A 20,563-nucleotide genomic window follows, 5' to 3' on the forward strand; every position below is an offset into this window, starting at 1 on the left:
TAGTTGGTTTTTTTGGTGTTTTCTGTACTGGAGTTTGAAAGTGCCCCTGTGTAAGACTGGCTCCTTCAGTCAGCTTGTACCAGAAGTTTGTATCCACAGGAATCAGGCTTGATGGGGTGGGGGCAGCTTCCGAGTGAAATTTCTTACTTGGAAATTGTTCTGAATTTGATATCTAGGAGTAGCCACTCCAATCTTAGTGAATTTGCTCATCTCTTCCAGTAATTGGCCCTGCATGCTTTAAAAATAAATTTTAAGGTGACTAAATGCCTTCTACCTCTTCCTTACTGAAGATTTTTCCCCCATACATTCTTTTTTGGGGGAAGGGCAGATTGTGGTGTCAATGATTTCAGTTCCAAATTCCCCATTTTTTTTTAATGTAAAAATTACAGAGCCAAATGTCACCATTGCTATCCCTGTTTCAGACAGTGGCACAGTCCTAGTGGCATTAAGACCATAAGTATTCTAGAATTGAATGTTCTTGAGCACACGATTTTTATTTGGAAACTGAGAAGAAGCTCCAGTGCTTGGTGGAAGAAGGATGGCATTTGGCTACCCTGTTCTTTCTCTGATGCCTCGGTGTTGCCTGTCTGCGCCGGCCATTGTTGCAATGTACGCAATACTGTTTGATGCACTGCCACCTCTATTGTCTGTTCAGTGTTTAGAATCTCCAGTGGGGAAGAGGAAAAGAAGCATGACTGTTAGTCCTTCTCAGGACCCATCTTTCTCAGGATTAAACCAGGTCTGAAACTGTCTCCTATTCCAACCTCAACCCCCAATTCATGTGCTTTTCTTTCTTATTGTTTTGTTTTAATTACTTTTATTTAATTCTGGAGAATATAGATCTTGCTCAAGCACCTCTTACGTTGGCATTATTCAGACATACTTGGCAAACATGTAACATTACTAAGATATTTTTGTGGCTTTTGCTTAAAACTTTTAAAGCTTAGAGAAAACCTAAATGAAAATAGGATAATGTCTTTGTTTTAGATCGTTGACATTGATATGAGGAAATGCTTTTAGTTTAGTGTTGAACCTTTACTAAAATAAACGAGCTAGTCTAGCTTCAAAATGTGTTTGGAGTTGAAGAGTTTAATGCACAGTTAAGACTCGTGTGCTCTCGTGACTGCTCTGCTCTGCTTTCCTTCCTTCCCCAAGACCCTCCTCAGGTAAGTAGAGGTCAGTTTCACAGCTAGTGATTCTCAAACCAGACTCATCAGGTTGTCGATTCTTAGCTTCCACCAAATGGTTGCTCTAGGCCAGGCGACAATGTATTCATAACAGAATAGTGACAGTTTAAGGAATAAAACAAACTAAATGGTCAGTGATCATTAGTCACAGGAAGATAACTGCATATATGACCTGATTTAGATTTGAGCGGGCTAAACAAGCCAGTATTTAATCACTTTACATAATCTTTTCCTTCTGGAAACTGAATTTTGTTTGTTTTTGGTTTTAGTTTGAGGCCTGGTCTCCTAGCCCTGGTTGGCCTGCAACAGGCCGGCCTCATGCTCAGCCATCCCATTCACCTACCTCTGCCTCCAAGTACTGGGACTAAGGGTATATGCCACCATGCCTGACCCAGCATGAATTTTTATAGACAAAGGAACATTTACTTTAGGATGTGAATTTTGGTGCTTCTGGAACCAACAATTCTGTAATTTTTGATACTGTGTACTCTGAGAAGACAATATTGGCATAAATAACCAAAAATGAAGAAATATGCAATGCTGTGTACTGGCTTAATTACCTAAATTACTTTTCATTTATTTCCTACATTGCCCCAGTTTTGATTTTGTGCTTCCACTGCTGTCCCGGGGCAAGTTCCTCCTCCTCCTCCAAAGGTTGCAGATACTCAAGAGTTACTTATCCCAAAAGAGAAATGAGTGTTCCGGTGCATGCCTGTAATCCTGCAGTAGGAGGCGGATCACGGCACATTCCGGACCAGGACTAGTTAGTGCCATAGGGAGGGAGTTCAGGTAACCCAAGGAGCTGCATACCGAGACCTCGCCTCAACAAATAAATAACCCCCAAAAGAGCTTATTGCTGTGGCTAAATCTTGGTGGGTAAGAGTACATGAGTTTCCTCATTATAAGAAGAAACAATTTTTAAAAACTTACTAGCCTCATTTTTACTTACCCAGTCCATCTGTACATTTCCCTTACATTTTGTAGCATAACAACTTGATTATCTAAATGTGTTAATATTTTGTTTATATTATACAAGCTAGTTAGGTTGCAAATAATTGATGCAGGTCCTCAGAAAAATAGTTTGTCCCAATAATGAAAATTGCCTGTGTCTTTGCAGGTGCAATCCTTACACTCACCTGGCACTGACTTTCCTCATTTGTTTTTTTTCTTTATGTAGTTTCTTGGAGCATTCATGGATTTAGTATTTAGCTTGGGTTTTTTTTTTTTTTTTTTTTTTTTTGTTTGTTTTTTGTTTTTGGTGGTTTTTTTTTTTGCCTTTTTACATTTTTGTTTGTTTTTAATACTGTTTCCTCATTTTTGTAGGGGAAATAACTTTTGAGTACTGGGTTTCTTAAATCAATCTTTGGTTTTTTACACAGTATCTGCTTATTGGGTTGCAAATGGAGATTTTTCTTTGAGTAGCAGCTGTCAGACATAATCCACATTAGCACACTTCCTCTTCTCTTTGAAAACTAAAGGGATTACATAATCCAAGAAGGCCTCTGAGAGAGTCCATGACCTAGGAATTGTTTTCAGTGCCATGAAGCTGACTGTCGTGTGTTGTTAGTTTTCTGTTTTTCAGTGTTATTCTGCAGAATTGTGTGCTCATTTACTACTAGTAAACTGGTGCTGGTTTTCATATTAAGAGGAATGTGCAGTGTGAGCTATATGTATTAAAATACTTTCCCATATACCTAAATAACTTGATTGCTTAGGGAGTTTAATATTAGGTTTACAAGGCTTCTGTTATCTATCTCTCACTAGTAATTTAGTCTCTTATAGTAGACCAAATGAAAGTATAGGCATAATAGCTGGAAGAAACAGGGTTTGTTTGTTAAAACAGGCTCTCACTGTGTAACCCTGGCTAGTCTTGTACCCTCTTGTAGACCAGGCTGGCTTTGAAAAAAGAGATCTGCCTGCCTTTGTCTCCATAATACTGGGATTAAAGGCATGTGCTACCACCCTTGGCATCTTAGCATGAATAGATGATTTGTTTACTTGTAACTTGAGTTTTAAAAGATTACGTTAACAGTTTCCTAAGACATAACAGCTTCCAACTGGTAGAAGAGACCTAGTAGTTAACAAAAAGAATAATAAAGTGTAGGTGCAGTTAGAAGAGACACAGTAGTCTCGTGTGTTCACATGCACACAGATAGGTCAAGCTTGATAATGTGGGAGATAGGATTTTATTATAGCATAGACGGGTAAGTAGGGTTTTTTTTATTTCCTACAAAAGTTAAAACTTCAGATACATAGGTAAACAGGAATCCATTTTGTTACTTTTTCATCAAAAAAATATGTTTCCCTTTTAAAAAAAATGAGTTTTGTACATTAAATTTGAATGACTTAGAAAACTGTGCTGTTAGTACTTTATTTCCTGGCTACCACGTAGATTATATAAAAGGAAACATTTTCTTCTAAAATGCTAATGTGGTTTTGGGGTAGCTCATTTAAGCAGATAATTTGTAAGCCACCTTAATTTAAATGCTATTCTTTTAATTTTTTAATTTTTAGATTAACATTTTATATTTTTCAGATACCTTGTGAAACATTGTAATGCATGCTCTTGTTTTTTTTTTATTATCTTAAAATGGTTTATTTTTTTATATCAGACTTTGAGGATTGTGTTATTTAAATAATTAGCTTTTTCTTAACATACTGAAGGGAGTGGCCTTTGTGAGAGAGAGGAGTCCCAGAAAGCTTGTGCATAGATTTTGGAACATGCTTGTTTTAACCATAGAAACAGCCTGTCAAATTTCATGTGGTAAACAGCATACTTGACAACTCTGCCTTGGGACATGTATATACTCACTTTGTGAAGACAGGCTGCTATGTGTATAAGAACTGGCCAGATAAAATTATATAAGTAAGGATAGATTACTAGGCATAATTGTGGGGGGTGTTACTGGTGAAGAATAGCAAAGGCTTATTGGGGTGTTAAATCTATTATCTGTTCTACTTATATTTCATTTTGATATTTGAATATACTAATGAGTAAGAGACTGTTTAATTGAACAAGGTTAGAAACCTAATGTCTCCTTGTTTTTCTTTTAAAGTTATTCCTTATTGATTTTGGTTTGGCCAAAAAGTACAGAGACAACAGGACAAGGCAACACATACCATACAGAGAAGATAAAAACCTCACTGGCACTGCCCGATACGCTAGCATCAATGCACATCTTGGTATTGAGCAGAGGTAAGTCTTTCAAATCCATAATGGAAGCAAGCTTTGGATGGCTTTTCTTGAGTTTGTTTGTATTAAAATTTCTTAGTATCTTAAGGGTGCTTCTTTTTATTGTTGTATCTTTTGCTTTTAACTAGTGCAGAGAAGCCACCTAAATTAATGGGGCTTTTTATTTTCTTTCCTGAAAGTTGTCTCTGGGATAGAAAGTTAAATGTCTGGTATGGTGACACATACCTGCAGTCTTAGCTAGCACTAGGAGGCTGAAGCAGGATGAGTGTTAAGAATTCAGGGCCATTCTTGGCTATATAATGAGTCCACATTGTGAGACTCTATCTAAAAAAGGAAGGAATGAAAAAACAAAAGCCTGTTAAACATGGAAGTTGGAAACATAATTAGTATTTTGACATCTCTTTTTAGTTTATAACATAGTACCTGCTTTTTAAGTACTGATCTTAGGCACTTCAGTGTTATGACTTGTGCTTATCACTGTGGTTGGCAATGTGAACCTGGGAGAGTGGATCCTTAAAATGAGGCAGACTCTCATGCAATAACCAACTTTATTCAGAGCATCAAACAATTTATACTCTGAGTCACATGAGTAATTTGTACAATCACAAAGACAAGCCCCACAAGCTGCATGTGGCAAAAACATGTTTTTTCCATGGAGGTATATAAACAAAAAACAATAGCCAGTTGTAATGAATAATTTGAAGTAAACTATCCCCTACATCTGGGAGGGGCATGAAAACACATTCCAAGAACAATTCCATGTTTTTGAAGAAACTGAGGTCACGAGTTTCCTTGGAGTTTTCTCAAAAGCACTTTGAATCCCCCCGCGTATGACTCCATTTGTGGACCATGTTCCAACAACTTGAGTTCCAGAATTTGAGTTCCAGGGGTGATGAGGATCCATGGGTCACTTTTACAAGGAAAATTCTGTAAGAGAACTGAGCTTTATTGGCTCATGCCTGTAATCCCAGCACTTTGGGAGTCTGTGAGAGGATTGCTTTACCTTCAAATTCGAAGTTAGTCTCAGGACAAACAAAAATTATGAGATTTGTAATAAACCACAGTGTGATTGGTAGACTATGATCTCTGTGTCTTCCTATTTCAGCACTTGAGTTTTCTTTTTTCCAAGTTCCCTTCAGTTTTTGGTTAGCTTTCCTTCCCTAAAAGAAACAAAGCAAAAAGTGCTATCTATGTCTTTGGGTTGGAAACATCATATTGGAATGTAGGAAGAAAGATAGTAAATTTCTGAATACTCTGAGATGTGCTATGATTGTGTTCACCCGGGGACAGGTATTTCCTGTCACTGGATATATTTCTTTCAGTGCATGTGTATAAGTGTGTATACACTTGTGAGGTTGGTTTGTTTGAGCATCTCTAGAGGGGCTTTAGGAGTTGAAAATTAAGGCATCTCTTACTACTTGTTTTTCATTATTCATTAAGACACCACATAGTCTTTATCTTCATTTGTGAGCATTTTTTCTTATGTGTACTCAGTTTTTATGTTTTCCCATTATCTGCTTCATAAAATACCATTCTCTTTTCTAGTCGCCGAGATGACATGGAATCTTTAGGATATGTTTTGATGTACTTCAATAGAACCAGTCTTCCCTGGCAAGGGCTAAAGGTAAATCAAACTCAAATTCCTGGGGAGTGCTTTTATTTATCTTCTTTAAAGGAAAGATAGGAGACGGATCATCCGAGAACTTGAGGAGTGGTGTGGGCCCAGGGACGTCAGAGCAACCTAGGCAGCATAAGAAAGGAACCCTTCTGTCGCAGAGGGGAGGGGAGAGAAGAGTGAAGACACCCTGGAAGGTGTCCCCTTTACAGTGTTTTCCAGATCTCAGTTTCAGCCAAAGTTAATTTGCTTTTGCCTTTAATTTGGGGGAATAAGTTGACCGTTTGAGTAAGAAATTAGTTAAGAGTAATTAATTTAACTAATTAATTAGTTAACCCTGAAGGCTCATCTTTTGTGCTAGTACTCATTGGTGACAACTAGCCTTATCTAGGTTGAAGCACAGGTGGGCTTTGGATGTTTTGCCGTGCTTTTGAGTGTATGTTAATAAATCATTGGTGTAGAATTTAATAGCTATTCTGAACTTTTAAAGGAAAATAGTAAAATGCTCAGTTCTTTTGTGAGTAGCTTTATCCAATATGGACTTACTTCCACGTATTCTTTACTTAGCTCTTACCTACTGAATCTCTAGTACATATTCTATCTAGTGAGTTCAACTACTGCACTTCTAAGTATTAAATCCATCTTTGCACTTCTTTTTTTTTTAAACAGGCTGCAACAAAGAAACAAAAATATGAAAAGATTAGTGAAAAGAAGATGTCCACTCCTGTTGAAGTTTTGTGTAAGGTAAGTAAGTATACATGATGAGATTTAAAAATAATTCCCATGGCCAGGTGTAGTTAGTATACATCTTTAATCCCAGAACTTGGGAGGCAGAGGCAGCCTGATTTAACACAGCAAATTCTAGGCAGCCAGAGTTCAAGTAGTAAGACCTCTCTAAGTAAATAAAAGCATGGGCTGGAGGGACACACCTCTGTTTAAGAGCATGTGCCATGCCTGGTGTGGTATTGCACTTGTGCCTTTAATCCCAGCATTCCAGACTCAGAGCCAGGAGTTCAGGACTGCTGGGGCTGTGTAGAGACCTCCTGTCTCAAAAAAAACAAACAAAAATAGTATTTGCTGCTCTTCCAGGGGATGCGAGTTCAATTCCTAGCACCCACATTGAATGTAGTTTATAACCTGGTAACTCCAGCTCCAGACACTCTTTTTTGCCCTTTGTCCTCTCTGGGCACCAAGCATATATGAAGCAGACATGGTGCACATATATAAATAAGTATAAATCTTTTTAATAATTGGTATAAAGTTCAGTAGGGTGGCCCAGGGAGTAGACACCTGCTGCCAAGCCTGATAGCCTGAGTTTGACCCCTAGATAAGTGGTGGAAGAACCAACTCCCACAAGTTGTTCTCTGTTCCATGTGCATGCTACAGCACATATATATCCATACACAGACATAGTACACACAAAAAGTAAGTCAGAAGTAGTTATATTAAGAGAAAAAAGCAAATCCTACATTAGCAAAAAGTCAAAAAAAATCAGTTGTCTTTGTTACTGCCCTCAGAAAAAGTTCTGAATTGTGCTATATAGAAAAAGGTGATTTCTTTCATAATTGTCTTAGGGTTTCTATAAAGCAATTTGGGAAGAAGGTTTATTTCATATTAGAACTCTCAGGCCACACTTTTATCTCTTGAGGGAAGTCAGCAGGAATAGAAGTCTGTAACCTGGAGTAAAGAACTGAAGCAGAAGCCAGTGGAGGGCTGCTGCCTGTGGCATGCTCCCCAGGGCTGGCACCATCCCCAGTTGAAAAGAACCCTCCCACATAAATCATCAGTCAGGAAAATGCCCCATGAGTCAGTCTGGTGGGAGCATTTTCTCAATTGAAGTTCCTTTCCAAATGACTAGCTTTTGTCAAGTTAACAAAGGAAAGAAACTAACCAGGACAACATCTTGTATACTATGGAGTGAGTAGATGGTGAATTTGGCTTAGATTTATGAGAAAACCAGGCTATAGTTGTCTTAATTGTCATAGCTTCCTACAAAGTACTGAAACAACATTATATGTTTCCTTTTGCTTGTATTTCAAAACTTCTAACTTGGTGTTTTTGCTTTTCACTCTTGTTTTAAATATTGAATTGATAGGGATTTCCTGCAGAATTTGCCATGTACTTAAATTACTGTCGTGGACTGCGCTTTGAGGAAGCTCCGGATTACATGTATCTGAGGCAGCTATTCCGCATCCTTTTCAGGTCAGTTGTTAATCTCGAAGTGGCTGCAGAGGCTGAAAGATGGCTTAAGGGGGGCATACTGCTCTCGGAGACAAGTCAGATTTGCTCCCACCACTCACATTAGGCAACTCATGTGCAGATCCCCACCCACCCCCCACCCCCGTGTGTGTGTGTGTGTGTGTGTGTGTGTGTGTGTGTGTGTGTGTGTGTGTGTGTTTACATATACATAATTACAAATAATTTTGCCCTGTGCTGGTGATTGCAACTACAGAATAACTCCTGAATCTAAGGCTCAGGAATAACAGGCTGTGAGGTTGTATGTCCTAAGAATGTCAGAAGCTGCACCCATAAAATCTCACCAGCATGACTGCTTAAACTAAGGAGTGCTGAGAACAGGAGAAATTCTCTTCCCTAAGGAAGAGCACACCAACCGGTTTTATCTGATATGAAGTGGTCAGCCCTGAAAACACACATATTACACAGAGTGAGCAGATTGTACTCTTGGATGCAAGAAGAGTGTGTGTGTGTGTGGGGGGGGGTGTTATAACAATAATTCATGAAAAATGGTCTTTTTTTTTCCAAATCAAATGAAATCAATAAGGCAGCTGAAATTCTTTCTCAAAGAAAAGGAGGGAGGAAGGGAATAGCCAAGGGGGTGGGGAACTCTAGGCGTTGCTCCCTCTCCAGCTGAGCAGGGATGCTCGGGCCGCCGCCTTCTCAAGACGGTACCTAGAGAGGTTCATCCTGACTCTGGCAGCCGCCCGGTCATTTTTTTTTTTTTTTTTTTTTTTTTTTTTTTTAAAGCAAGAAGGTGTGTATAGGCATTTTTGGAGGGAAGAAGGGGGAAGGGAGAGATTATATAATTAAAGTTTACAAGTAAATGATTTTTTTTAAATCCTTGAACAGTAATTTCAGTGGTACAGAACCCTCTTCAGTACTGAATAGGAAGGCATTTAAAGTCAGGCATGGTGGTACCTTTCTTTTAATCCCAGCACTTATGAGACAGAGGCAGACATGGATCTCTGAGTTCCAAGCCAACCAGTACTACACAGAGAAACCTTGTCTTGAAATTATGTGCTCCTCCCTTCCCCCACAAAAGGAAAGAAGAAAAGAGCATTAAAATACAGAGTCTGCCAGAGGTCTACCAGAGACTCCAGCACTTAGGAGATAGAGGCAGGAGGATGGGGAGTTCAGGGCCAGCCGCTGCACCACAGCTAGTTCAAGGCTAGACATTATCCTGCCTGTGTTTCAGATTCTTAGAAGAAACTAGGGAGTGATCCATTAGTCCCAGAAATGATGTCCCAAGGTACTAGCACCATCTCGTTCACAGTTCTCTACATGCTCCCTAGGAGGTTCTGAATGAGCCTTTCTAGGTAATTGACAGCTTGAGTCACTGTTTTTTCACTCCTAGTATGCTCTTTTGGAGAAATTTGTATTTTGATTTTGTTTGTTTTTTTAGACAGGGTCTCACTATGTAGACCAGGCTGGCCTCGAACTCAGTAGAGCTTTGCCTTACTGAACACTGGAGTTAAAGGCTTGTGTCACGATGCCAGAGTCCTTTGGAGACAATTTAAAAGGCAGTTTCTATTTAAAAAGTTAATATTTTTTTTAACCTAGTACATCAGAGTAATTAACATTTTCCTTTTTAGTTGTGACATGTGAGAAGTAATTATTTAAAGTTACTTGGAAGAAGAATAATTGTAGAAGTTACATGCTTATGAGAAAATACTCTTAATCTAGAGAGACCCATCCTGCTGTCTTGAGAAGTGAGTAGGCTGTTTAGCTGGACAGTATTATTAAGAGGTTACCATGCCTTTTTCTCTTCCAGGACCCTGAACCACCAGTATGATTACACGTTTGACTGGACGATGCTAAAGCAGAAAGCGGCACAGCAGGCAGCCTCCTCCAGTGGGCAGGGTCAGCAGGCCCAAACCCCCACAGGCAAGCAAACTGACAAAACCAAGAGTAACATGAAAGGTTAGTAGCCAAGAACCAAGTGACGTTCCAGGGAAAAATTCAATACAAATTGGGTAATTTATTCATTTCTAACAGTGTTAGATCAAGGAGGTGGTTTTAAAACAGAAAATTTGGCTTTGTATTTAAAAAAAAAAAAAAAAAGACGTCCTTGGAAAATTTGACTACTAACTTTAAACCCAAATGTCCTTGTTCATATATATGTATATGTACTTGTATATACATATATGTGTGTATAGTATATCATTTCTCTTGGGATTTTGGGTCATTTTTAACAACTGCATCTTTTTTACTCATTCATTAACCCTTTTCCAAAATAAACATTTGGTGTTGGGAATATGGTATTGCCAATCAATCCAAAATCCTAGACCTAACACTTGTTGATTTTTAATACAGAATCTGGTTAGCCATGGTATTTTGACTTACTTTCAGACTAACAGTGTTAAGATATTTGTCCATTTGTTGTTTGCATGTTAATGCTGTAGCGTTTACTGGGGAACTGTGAACGTGATCTCATTTTAAGAGGCGAGTCCTGGCGCTGCCTTCAGCCTGTCTATCTTCTCGATGGCAGAGAACCTGTTAACTACAAAGCTCAGCATGTCTTCTGAAGTCACAAATTCTCTCTGCCAATGAACAGTGACAGATCGCAATTTCATGATGATCCTTCAGGAGTGCTTTATTTAAATGCTAAGGAACTTGAGGCACTAGAGTTCATTTAATGTGGAATTGAAGTCTGTAGTTAGAACTTGTCAATTGAAGATAACTGAGGCAAGTGCTGTTAAACTGCTAGTCTGTCTGTCTCTGTCTCTTTCTGGCACTTTGAGTGCTTCTAAGGAGTAGAACTGTTAGAGCACAACACCATTCCCTGTTCCTGGTGCCTTAGAGTTCGACTCCTGCCTCCGTGTTACTGTCTCCTTTCCTGGGGCTTACCTGCTACTACCTGCCTGCTTTGTGCAAGTGGTGGGCAGGTAAGCTTTGCTGTTTGGTTTTTAAATTTTTATTTCTGAAAGACTGCTCTAGTCTGAATGTGGTTTTCAAATATTAGTATTTTTCTATATTTTTAGTGTTGCATTTAAATAATTCTTAAACTTAAATATAGATTCTAGGCCAGGTGGGATGGCGAATGCCTTTAATCCCAGCATTTGGGGGGCAAAGGCAAACAGATCTCTGTGGGTTTCAGGTCCGCCTGGTCTTACAGAGTGAATTCCAGGGCTACATAAGACCTATCTTTCTTAAGAAAGAAAAGCTTCTAGTATCTGAGGAACATTTGAAGAAATGGAATTAACTGATGTCATCCTCATCCCAGCAGCTCAGTACAGTTGAGGGCTTCCTTTCTGTGCTTCTGTATTTGGGAAGGATTGAATTGAAGATTTGGTGGAGGAGGGATTTTAGACGATGAGGCCTGAGCTGAAGAGCATAGTGAGTACTCAGGCTGTTCAGCCTCTGCACCTCAGTTGGGGTTTCTTAATATTGTGTAAATAATCTTGTGTGGAAGTAGAGATCAAGTATTTGTGAGAAGTGGTTTTATTGTTGAGGCGAAGGCAAATAGAGCCTCTTAACTAAGATACTAAATATATTTGCTTTGGTCATGAAATGAAGCCCTTCCCCCCCCACCCCACCCGGTTTTTGCCTAAAGCTGATTGGGATGATAGGATTCATCACAAATTGCAGCTTCTAAAACTAAGATTGAAATCTCATCTGGCCTAGAATATTTTTCTTCAGGCATTCAGCAGCTTTCAGAAAGAAGTATCTTAATTTTGATCTAGTTTCATTGTTCTAATATACTATGTGTTTCTTACTTAATAAACAAGCAGAATTTTTGTCCTGCTTTGTCTAGGTATTAAAGATGAGAAGTTGGATCCACTGAGTTAGTATGTTTCCTTGAAAAAAAAAAGTGATTAAACTTAAGTTTAAGCCTTCTTCTGTATCGTAACTTTTTCGTAACAGTAACTTAAAATTATAAAACAGTTGAAAATATCGTTAGACACAGTGGTTGTGCAAATTATTACATGTACATGAACTTGCAATGTTCTGAAATAGGGGCTTTTTCAATAAATAATAACATTATTGACTGCTTTTAAAGGTACATTTCTAAGGCCAGGTTCAGTGACATGAATACTTACAGTCTTAGTTACTGGGAGGCTAGGACAAGAGGATCGCTTGGGCTCAGGAGTTAATGGCCAGCTTTGGCAATAGGAAGAGTTCCTTCATAGAGGGTGGGTGGGTAGGATGGGTTACCAAGAGATTTTTTTTTTTTTTTTTTTTTTTTTACCTTTAGCAAAATACTGCTTGCTACTCAACTATCAGTCTGGGGCTGCAAAGGTAGCTAGATTGGTAAGTGCTCGCTTTGTAAGAATAGGACCTGAGTTAAATCCCTAGAACCTCCATTTAAAAAGCGAGCAAGGGCCAGGCATGGTGTGGCACACGCCCTGAATCCCAGCACAACATAGTGAGACTGAAACCCTGTCTCAACAACAGTGCTAGCAAGCTGTAATGTTTGCTTGTAAGCCCAGCCCTGGCTAGCAGGGTGGAGATAGGCAAAACCTTGGGACTTCCTGGCCAGCCAGATTAAGCCTATCAGTGCATTCCATGTCCCAGTGGAAGACCCCAGCTTCGGCTTCAAAAAGCAAAGAAATCAGAGGAACAACCAGCAAGATTGACTCCTGACCAACACACACACACACACACATACACACACACACACATACACACACGCCCAATAAGCTATACCACTATACAAAATACAGGCAGGAAGGTGGACTTGAGACTTCTTACACATCTGTGAAATTAGTGTCCATAACAGAAAGCTCTCTCTTCATACAGAAAGCTCAGAAAATACATCTACCTAAGGGTGGCATGAAATAAGCATGAGGGAGTTGGTCTTAGACCCTCTGCCTCTCACAATATGTAGGTTGTTGGTGATTCCAAACTCTTAAGTAATAGACTCAGTTCTGCTATTACAGCTTTTGATTTCATGGAATCTTCCCATAATGGTAACACAATGTTATTTCTCTCTGCTCAAAAATTATAGAAAGTGGCTAGGGGTGGTGGCACATGCTTTTAATCACAGCACTTGGGAGGAAGGAGGGTGTATCTTTATTAGGTTGCGGACTGCCAGGACTATATAGTGAGACTTTCCAAGACCCACAAAATGTAGAAGATACTCAGAATATACATTATAATTTTTTTTTTCTTTCGATCATAATCTCAGATGCTTGCATGTCAATGAATTCCGTTTCATAAATCTTCAGCAAGCAGGCCTCTATCATAAAGTTTCTCTTCTGGAAAGATCCTCTAAATGTTGACATTTACTGGTGTATTTTTTATAGTTTTGGGTTTTGTGGGGGTTTCTGTTTTGGTTTGGTTTTTGGTTTCTTGGCAGTTGCTTTAAGCATATGTTTCTTTCATAGAAATTACAGAAAGTTCTAGCCCTTCCCTGAGAATGTTCAAGTGTTCTTCCAAACCTTGCTTATTTAGCTAGTATGTGCTTCTCTTGTAGTAGGTAGATCTCTGCTCTGATAAATTTGCATTTAGGCCTTTCAGTCACTGCATTGCAAAGCCAATCGAGACCAAGAGACAAGGATTTTCCCTAATGTCGCTTAGATTGTTTTTCCAATGCTGAAGTGTCCCAAGATTGAATTTTTTGCTTCCATTTGTGTATCAGAGGAGATAAAAGTTCTTAGCTCTGAACCCTTGACAATCCATTTGGCTTGGTGTTCTACCACTATATGTGATTCTCAGAAAGATACTTGTTTATGACCTAGAAAGGGCAAAGAAAAAAGAAATAGTTTATGGATATTTAGATTCAGTTTGTTCTGATGTACCCACAAGTAGCTGAGACCATAGAATGACAAGTCTGAAGGTGTCCTTGGCCTTCAGAGACTTGAAGTGTTTTCCATCACATTAACCTACCTGTGTCAGTGGTCCCCAGCAGCTACAGGGCTTTGCCATGTGTAGCTTACCTCTTCTGACTTCACCAACTGCTGCCAGGACCACAGCTGATAATTCAGCAACTTAACCCAAAACAGGGAAGGGAAGACCTTGCAATACCTGGAGAGATTGACCTACCCTGAACACACTCTGTCCAGAGAAGCCCAGGGAACTGAATCTTCGCTGAAATCTGGGATTTCCATCGGCTTTTTCCATTGTGGACAGTAAAGCTGGAGAGATTGGCAATGCAAGAAATGAAGATGACAGTGCAAGAGACCTCCAGGCTCGCTGGCCTGCTAAGCTTCTGCTCAGGTTCTGTGATGACTGTCAGAAGGCCTGGAGTACTCCAGTGGTGCTGAGCCTCAGCGCTGCGTAATGGCCGCCATCTGCCAGTTGGGATGGATTCCTTTGGAACAGGTACGTTCAACTTAACAGCTAGAGCAACTGTTAGAAAATGAAATCTGAGTAGAGAAGATAGGCATCAAATGGTTAGTCTGGTGCTCCAGTTCAAGGATGAGTTGAATCTGTTATATACAAATTACCAGTTTGTGATGGAAAATCCTTTCATCTTTCACTCCTTTCATTTTTAGAGTAGAGCAGAGTTAATAGGGTTGTTGGTTTGGTAGAATGTCATGTGTACATACATACTGGCAGCTTAATTCAAAATTCACCTAGCATAATTTTGCATAACCAGAAGACCATAGGAAAATGTTGGAAAAATTACTTCATATAAGTGACATTATATATTGATTATTGAGTTGAAAATAACTTCAAACAGTTTCGTTCTTATTGTATGGAAGGAGCCTAAATTTCAAACACCCACCACAAATGTATAAAGCTTATTACTGCATAAACATCCTTTAACTGCATGGTGGCCCTTAATTATAATCCCATCAATACAGAGTTATGTAGAGGCAGGAGGAACTGTCTAAAAACATCTACATCTGTTTAAAATGGATTCTGGCTCTATTTAAAAAATTGGACCTGTTTGAAGTGAATTCGTGAATAAAGATACATTTCTTGTAGGTTTCTTTTTGAGAGGATAATGTATGATTGTTGCATAAAATTAAAATAAGCACCTTTTTTTTTTTTCCGAATTTGAAGACTTGAAAAGAAACTGAAATATAGATGAATTCCTGGATCGTCACTTCATGCACCTTTGGTGATGATCTTCCTTCTCCCTCTCCTATAGGAACAGAAGAGGTTCGTCCCTCGTTTAACGGGTGAACTAGAAGAGCCACCCAGACTACAGGATTTTAAAACCAAACAAAAGACTAAAGCACACTGCAGAAGAGTCCTTAGTAGTGGGCAGAGAGTGAATCTTGGAGTCCTCCCGCAGTGTTTCTCCTTCTGGAGTACCGTCAGAGAACAGCTCATTGGAAGGGTGCTACCTGGCTGGAACAGCCTACCATTGCTCTATCTAGCTGAAGAACTAAATCTGGATTGGACTGCTTTATTCTACCAGGAATATTGTTAGGCTCATCTTCAACCAATCCCTAGACAATTGTAACCAGAGACTGACTGTCCACAGAGAGAGACTTCTGACCTAGAACTTCCCTGTTATTAAAGAAATTAAGTTGTCTTGTATTTGGCTTATAGTTTGTTAGTGACTGGTTTTCCACTTCAGACCTGCTTGTGTGGAGGTGTATTCATTGTCACAAAGTACTAAAGTAGAATCACATGATGGAAGCAAATTATTATAAAGGGAGGGAGACCCTGGTTTTACTAGCTGGGAAATGGTTGTTTTTTACAGTGTTTATGAATAACTTTCATACTTAAAGCCAAATACTGATGGGATAAAGGTCATTTCTGTTTAGCTAGTTTATAGTTTTCTTAATTTTAATAGCTTCTTAGCCTGTGCAATTGGAATTAGACCCCAGGTGTGGTCAGGTTTATAGATGTAATTAAGGTTTGTTTGATAGCCTGTTAAAGTGTGCCTTACTGTAGCTGGGGAGGTGGCTCAGTAGACAAGACCAGTCAGCACAGAACATGAGGACCAGCATTCAGATCCTCTAAAACCTTTGAGATGGGTGGATATAGTTGTCCATCTGTAATCCCAGCACCTGAAAGTCAGAGACAGCATCCCCAGAGCAAGCTGGCTGGATTGTGAGCTCCAGGTTCAGCAAAAGGCCCTGCATCAGTATATGACATAGGGAAAGATACCACCTGATTTCTATATCTAGCCTGCAGACAAGTGTGCCCACACACGTATATGTACCCGCACACAAAAGAGCACATGTGTGCAGCACAGTTTGGTTTTCAGTTTGCCAGTGCTATCTCCTCATAATCTTTATTTAGTGCTTGCTTTCTGTGCGTTTATGATTATGAAATTGGTGTTTGTTACATGCCTGTTCTTAGTAGATACTGTGGGAAGGTGGGGTGAACATCTTTGCCTTCAAAGCTTAGGTGTATTTATCAAATACATGAGGATGTCTGGTTTTCCTCCCATATGAAAAGTTCCTAGTTAACTGGTGAAAGAATGCTCATCAAAAAGATGATTATAAATGCTTAATAATGTCTTTCCAGTTTTAGTCTTAAAATCATTTGTAATAAAGAGTAAGTAGTAGGAGTATTTTATAAGTCCCACGAAGCCCAAAGGAAATATCCCACCAATGGTTGAAAAGAAAAAAAAGAAGCAATTTATTCCTGGCAAAAACATGATTTTTCTGTAGTGGTGGTGGTTTGGTTTTGATTTTTATTAAAGAAGTTAAATGGTCAGAAATGTAGTTTAATCATCTCAAGTTTGGAAGGGAGAGTGGCTCTTGCATATGGGCTGTTCAGGTTATTAAGAGGTGGGTATGTTTATGTTATCTCTAGCCATAAAGACCAGCCAGTAGAACCAACATCCTTATGTGGAAGCCTGACTTCCACTTGGGGTGGGGGACTGTACAGCAGGATTGGACAGGACGGGGTAAATACGGCCAAAGCATTGTTCATTTCTAGTTCATTTCTAGTTCACAAGTCAGTGAGGAGACCTGATCTATTATGGAACACAACAGTGGAGGTAAAGAAGTATGAAGAGGAGTGTAAGGGTTTTGTATACAAATCATACTTCTTGGAGATACAACACAAAGTTATGCTTGAAATGAATTCATTAACCGTTACTGTTGATACGTAATCTCTGTCAGAAATGATATACACGGTAGTTTGTGCTTCTGATCTAGTTAGAAGCACACTCGAGTTGTTTCAGTAATGTTTCTCATTTGCCTGTTGGGTTTCTGAAATAGCTTGTGTTTGGGTCCGAAAGAACTGGGCATCCTCATTTGAATGGCTAGCCACTCTCTAGCTTAGAGTTTTGTGCTGAGGTTGTAACAAGAAGACTTCTGTCTGGGTCGTTCAAATGGGGGGCGGGGGACAGTGGCTTTAATTAGAGAGTCATGTACTCTCTTTTGAAAGGTTAAACTTGGTGATTTTCAAGATAAAAATCGGGGTTGGGGATTTAGCTCAGAGGTAGAGCGCTTGCCTAGCAAGCATAAGGCCCTGGGTTTGGTCCTCATCTCCAAAAAAATAAAAAAATAAAAGATAAAAATCAACAGCCACTAAAACGTGATTATTGTCCTAGTTCTACCTAATTTGGGGAGTACTTGTAAAAGTGTTTAAAACTTGTAACATCCTTTTTCTGTTTCATTTTTCAATAGGTTTCTAGGCATGAATTGTGGAAGAGAAGCAGCAGAGCAGATGATTGGAGCAGCATTTGTTTCTCCCCAAACTAGACATTTTAGTTCATATGTACACTAGCCAGTGGTTGTGGACAACCATTTACTTGGTGTAAAGAACTTAATTTCAGTGTAAACTGGCCTAGGCAGCATTGCTGATGCTGGCCCTGAGCTGTAACCGCTGTAATTGTGAATATTAACTGAGGTAGTGAAACATGGTGTCCGGTTTTCTATTGCATTTTTTTTTAAGTGGAAAAGTTTAACTAAATGGTTGACACACGAATTGGTGGAGAAATTGTGCATATGCCAATTTTTTGTTAAAACCTTTTATTTTGAACTATACTGCTTTGAGATCTCATTTCAGGAGAACGGCATGAACAGTCTTCAGCCACAGTTGTGATGGTTGTAAATGTTCACAATTGTGTGTTCTTAGGGTTTTTCATCCCTGGGGTTTGCAAGTTGTTAACTTAAAACATTCTCTAAATGGTTGGCTTCTTGTTTGCAAGCCAGCTGATATGGTAGCAACCAAAGATTCCAGTGTTTGAGCATTTGAAAGACTCTGCCTGCTTACCTGTGCTAGAAATAACAGCATCTAAAGTGAAGACTTAAGAAAAAACATAGCGACTACTAGATTATCCTTAGGACTCTGCATTAACTCTGTAATGTTCTTGCTATTAAAAACGCATATTTGTCACAGAAATTTAGTTACCGTCTTACAACTGAACATGTATGTGTGTTGCTTAGATAAATGTAATCACTGTAAACATCTATATGATCTGGGATTTTGTTTTTATTTTGAAATGGGAGCTTTTTGTTTACAAGTTCATTAAAAACTAAAAACTGTTTCTGTAAGGAAGTGAAATTTTTTTAAATGACAAATGCCTTGCTGACTCAACATGAAGTAAATCTCCCTGATTTTTTTTGTTCTGTTGTATGGTTTGAGACAGGGTCTCATTTTGTAGCTCTGGCTGGCCTAGAACTCACTATATAGACCAGGCTGGCCTAGAACTCTCAGAGATCCTCCTTCCTCTGCCTCCCTAAAGTCCTGGGACTAAAAATAAGAGCCACCATGGCCCGGTTTCCCTCATTTTTTGATAGACTACTTTAAGCCATTTGTTATATTCCTTTGCTGTGAAAGGGTTTTTTTGGTTTGTTTTTTGTTTTGTCTTGATCTGAAGAGAAAGGAATTCTTTCACTTTCTTTTAAATGACTCACAGGCACAATACCAGTACTGCATCTGCCATAACTTTGGCATTGACTCTTGCGGCCACTTGGGCCAGCAGATGACTGATTCTGATTCAGAGTGATGGAAGTGTTCAAGGGTTTAGTAACCATAGTAGAAAATCTTTTTCTTAGAAACCTTTGGCTGTGAGAGTCCCAGTGTGGAGTCAGAGATGCTGACCCTCTAGGCCGCTTCTGGAGGTACCTGTGCCCGCTTCCTCCTAGGCTCTCCTGGCCGCTTTTCTTTTTTCTTTGATCATTCAAGTGAAGGGGAAACTTATTGACAATAATTCTTTAAATGGTGTAATTTATTCGTTTACCGTATGTCAGGATAAATGAAAAGGTCATTTGTCTGAGATTGCCGCCAGGAGCCTATTGTGTGACTGTAGGTGTTTTGTAAAGTCATCTTGAATTGTTAATTGGCACGTGTTTGGTGAGAGTGTCAGGGTTGACTTGTGGTTTTCCTTTTTTTTTTTTTTTTTTTTTTTTTTTTAATTTGAACAGCAATAATTAATTCCATGATGGCCACATTCTGTCATCAAGTTGTATTAGTATCAGAAGGCTGAAGAAGTCGCAGTGAGGTGGAGCTGGTGGGTGGCAGCCTCTTTCTTTTCTAGCCATGCTTGTCAGTTAAGGTATTTGTTTCTTGACTAATAAACCCTTTGATACTTTCAGCCAGAAATCAGTCTCATAAAGCTATTTTTGAGTATAGTTTGTGTAAGATAAAACCGTTCAGCGTTGGTCATAACTCTCCAGCCTGAACTCCCTCTCTATCTAGCAAGATATTTTTCAGTGCTTTTATTTACTATGCACTTAGACTATGCACTTTTTCTGAAATATTTTTGTAACACTTTTTTGTATTTTTGCCATTTGAAAAGGTTGTGGTGTCATTGGTCTGTAATTAAGTTGCAGGTTTCAAACTGCTGTTAGCTTTGTGAATTGGAATATAGAAATGGTTTTGTTCTGGTGTACTTTTGTCCCATCTGCAGCTGAAGCTGGAATCCCATTGATCTTCTAGCTACCATTCATTTTCTTCACAGTTCACAAGAAGAGTGTGAAATTCAGTGAATGCTGTTACTAATCCTGTCTGGAAATGAATCTCATTTCACCAAAATTAAGTTTTTCCACTAAAATGATGGTATACGTTGAAGACACATCACTTTGAAGTTGGAAGACCTCACCACTAAAGGCTCCACAGTGGCTGACTCAGCTGAACTCTAGGTTGCCACTCTTTTCTTTATTCACCCCACTGGGTGATGCAGCTTTTTGAAATGTTGGGAGATGGCCATTCTAACTACTGTTGAATGTCTCTGTTTTGGGAAGGTATAATAAGAAAATAAAGAAGAATATATATGAAGGGGGAGGCTGGTGTCTCCCATATGGCTGTGCTGCATATGCTCTTAGAACCCACAAGTGGACATAGGTTTGCCTTTGCTGTGATTTCCTCTCTGCTTTAAGTCTATTGTATTGTAAATATTTCAGAGTGTGCTGTAACAGGACATGAATTGTTATAAATCATGAACCATGGAGATGGTGTAGTCTAAGCCAGTAGGCTGTTTTCCCTGAAAATTGCTGGGATAATAAAGAATAGTTTATTGTAACTCAA

At 39.1% G+C, this 20,563-nt stretch overlaps 1 protein-coding gene across 7 annotated transcripts in view; it reads left to right on the plus strand.

Annotated features, from left to right (window-relative positions):
- Csnk1a1 (casein kinase 1 alpha 1) overlaps window positions 1-20,563 on the plus strand; it is a 37,956-nt gene extending 17,393 nt beyond the window's left edge. The window contains exons 5-11 of one of the 7 annotated variants that reach the window (XM_028890112.2): window positions 656-739; window positions 4,244-4,383; window positions 5,926-6,004; window positions 6,665-6,739; window positions 8,091-8,197; window positions 10,005-10,153; window positions 17,719-20,563. In XM_028890112.2, the coding sequence (XP_028745945.1) occupies window positions 656-739; window positions 4,244-4,383; window positions 5,926-6,004; window positions 6,665-6,739; window positions 8,091-8,197; window positions 10,005-10,153; window positions 17,719-17,726 (642 nt within the window). In that variant the 3' untranslated portion in view covers window positions 17,727-20,563. Of the gene's footprint in view, window positions 1-655; window positions 740-4,243; window positions 4,384-5,925; window positions 6,005-6,664; window positions 6,740-8,090; window positions 8,198-10,004; window positions 10,159-11,987; window positions 12,071-17,718 lie in introns of those variants that run through there. The other 6 variants (XM_028890114.2, XM_037197164.1, XM_028890113.2 and 3 more) reach the window with 6 other exon arrangements.

The sequence above is a fragment of the Peromyscus leucopus genome, chromosome 19 (assembly GCF_004664715.2).
Source record: "Peromyscus leucopus breed LL Stock chromosome 19, UCI_PerLeu_2.1, whole genome shotgun sequence".
Taxonomy (NCBI): Eukaryota; Metazoa; Chordata; class Mammalia; order Rodentia; family Cricetidae; genus Peromyscus; species Peromyscus leucopus.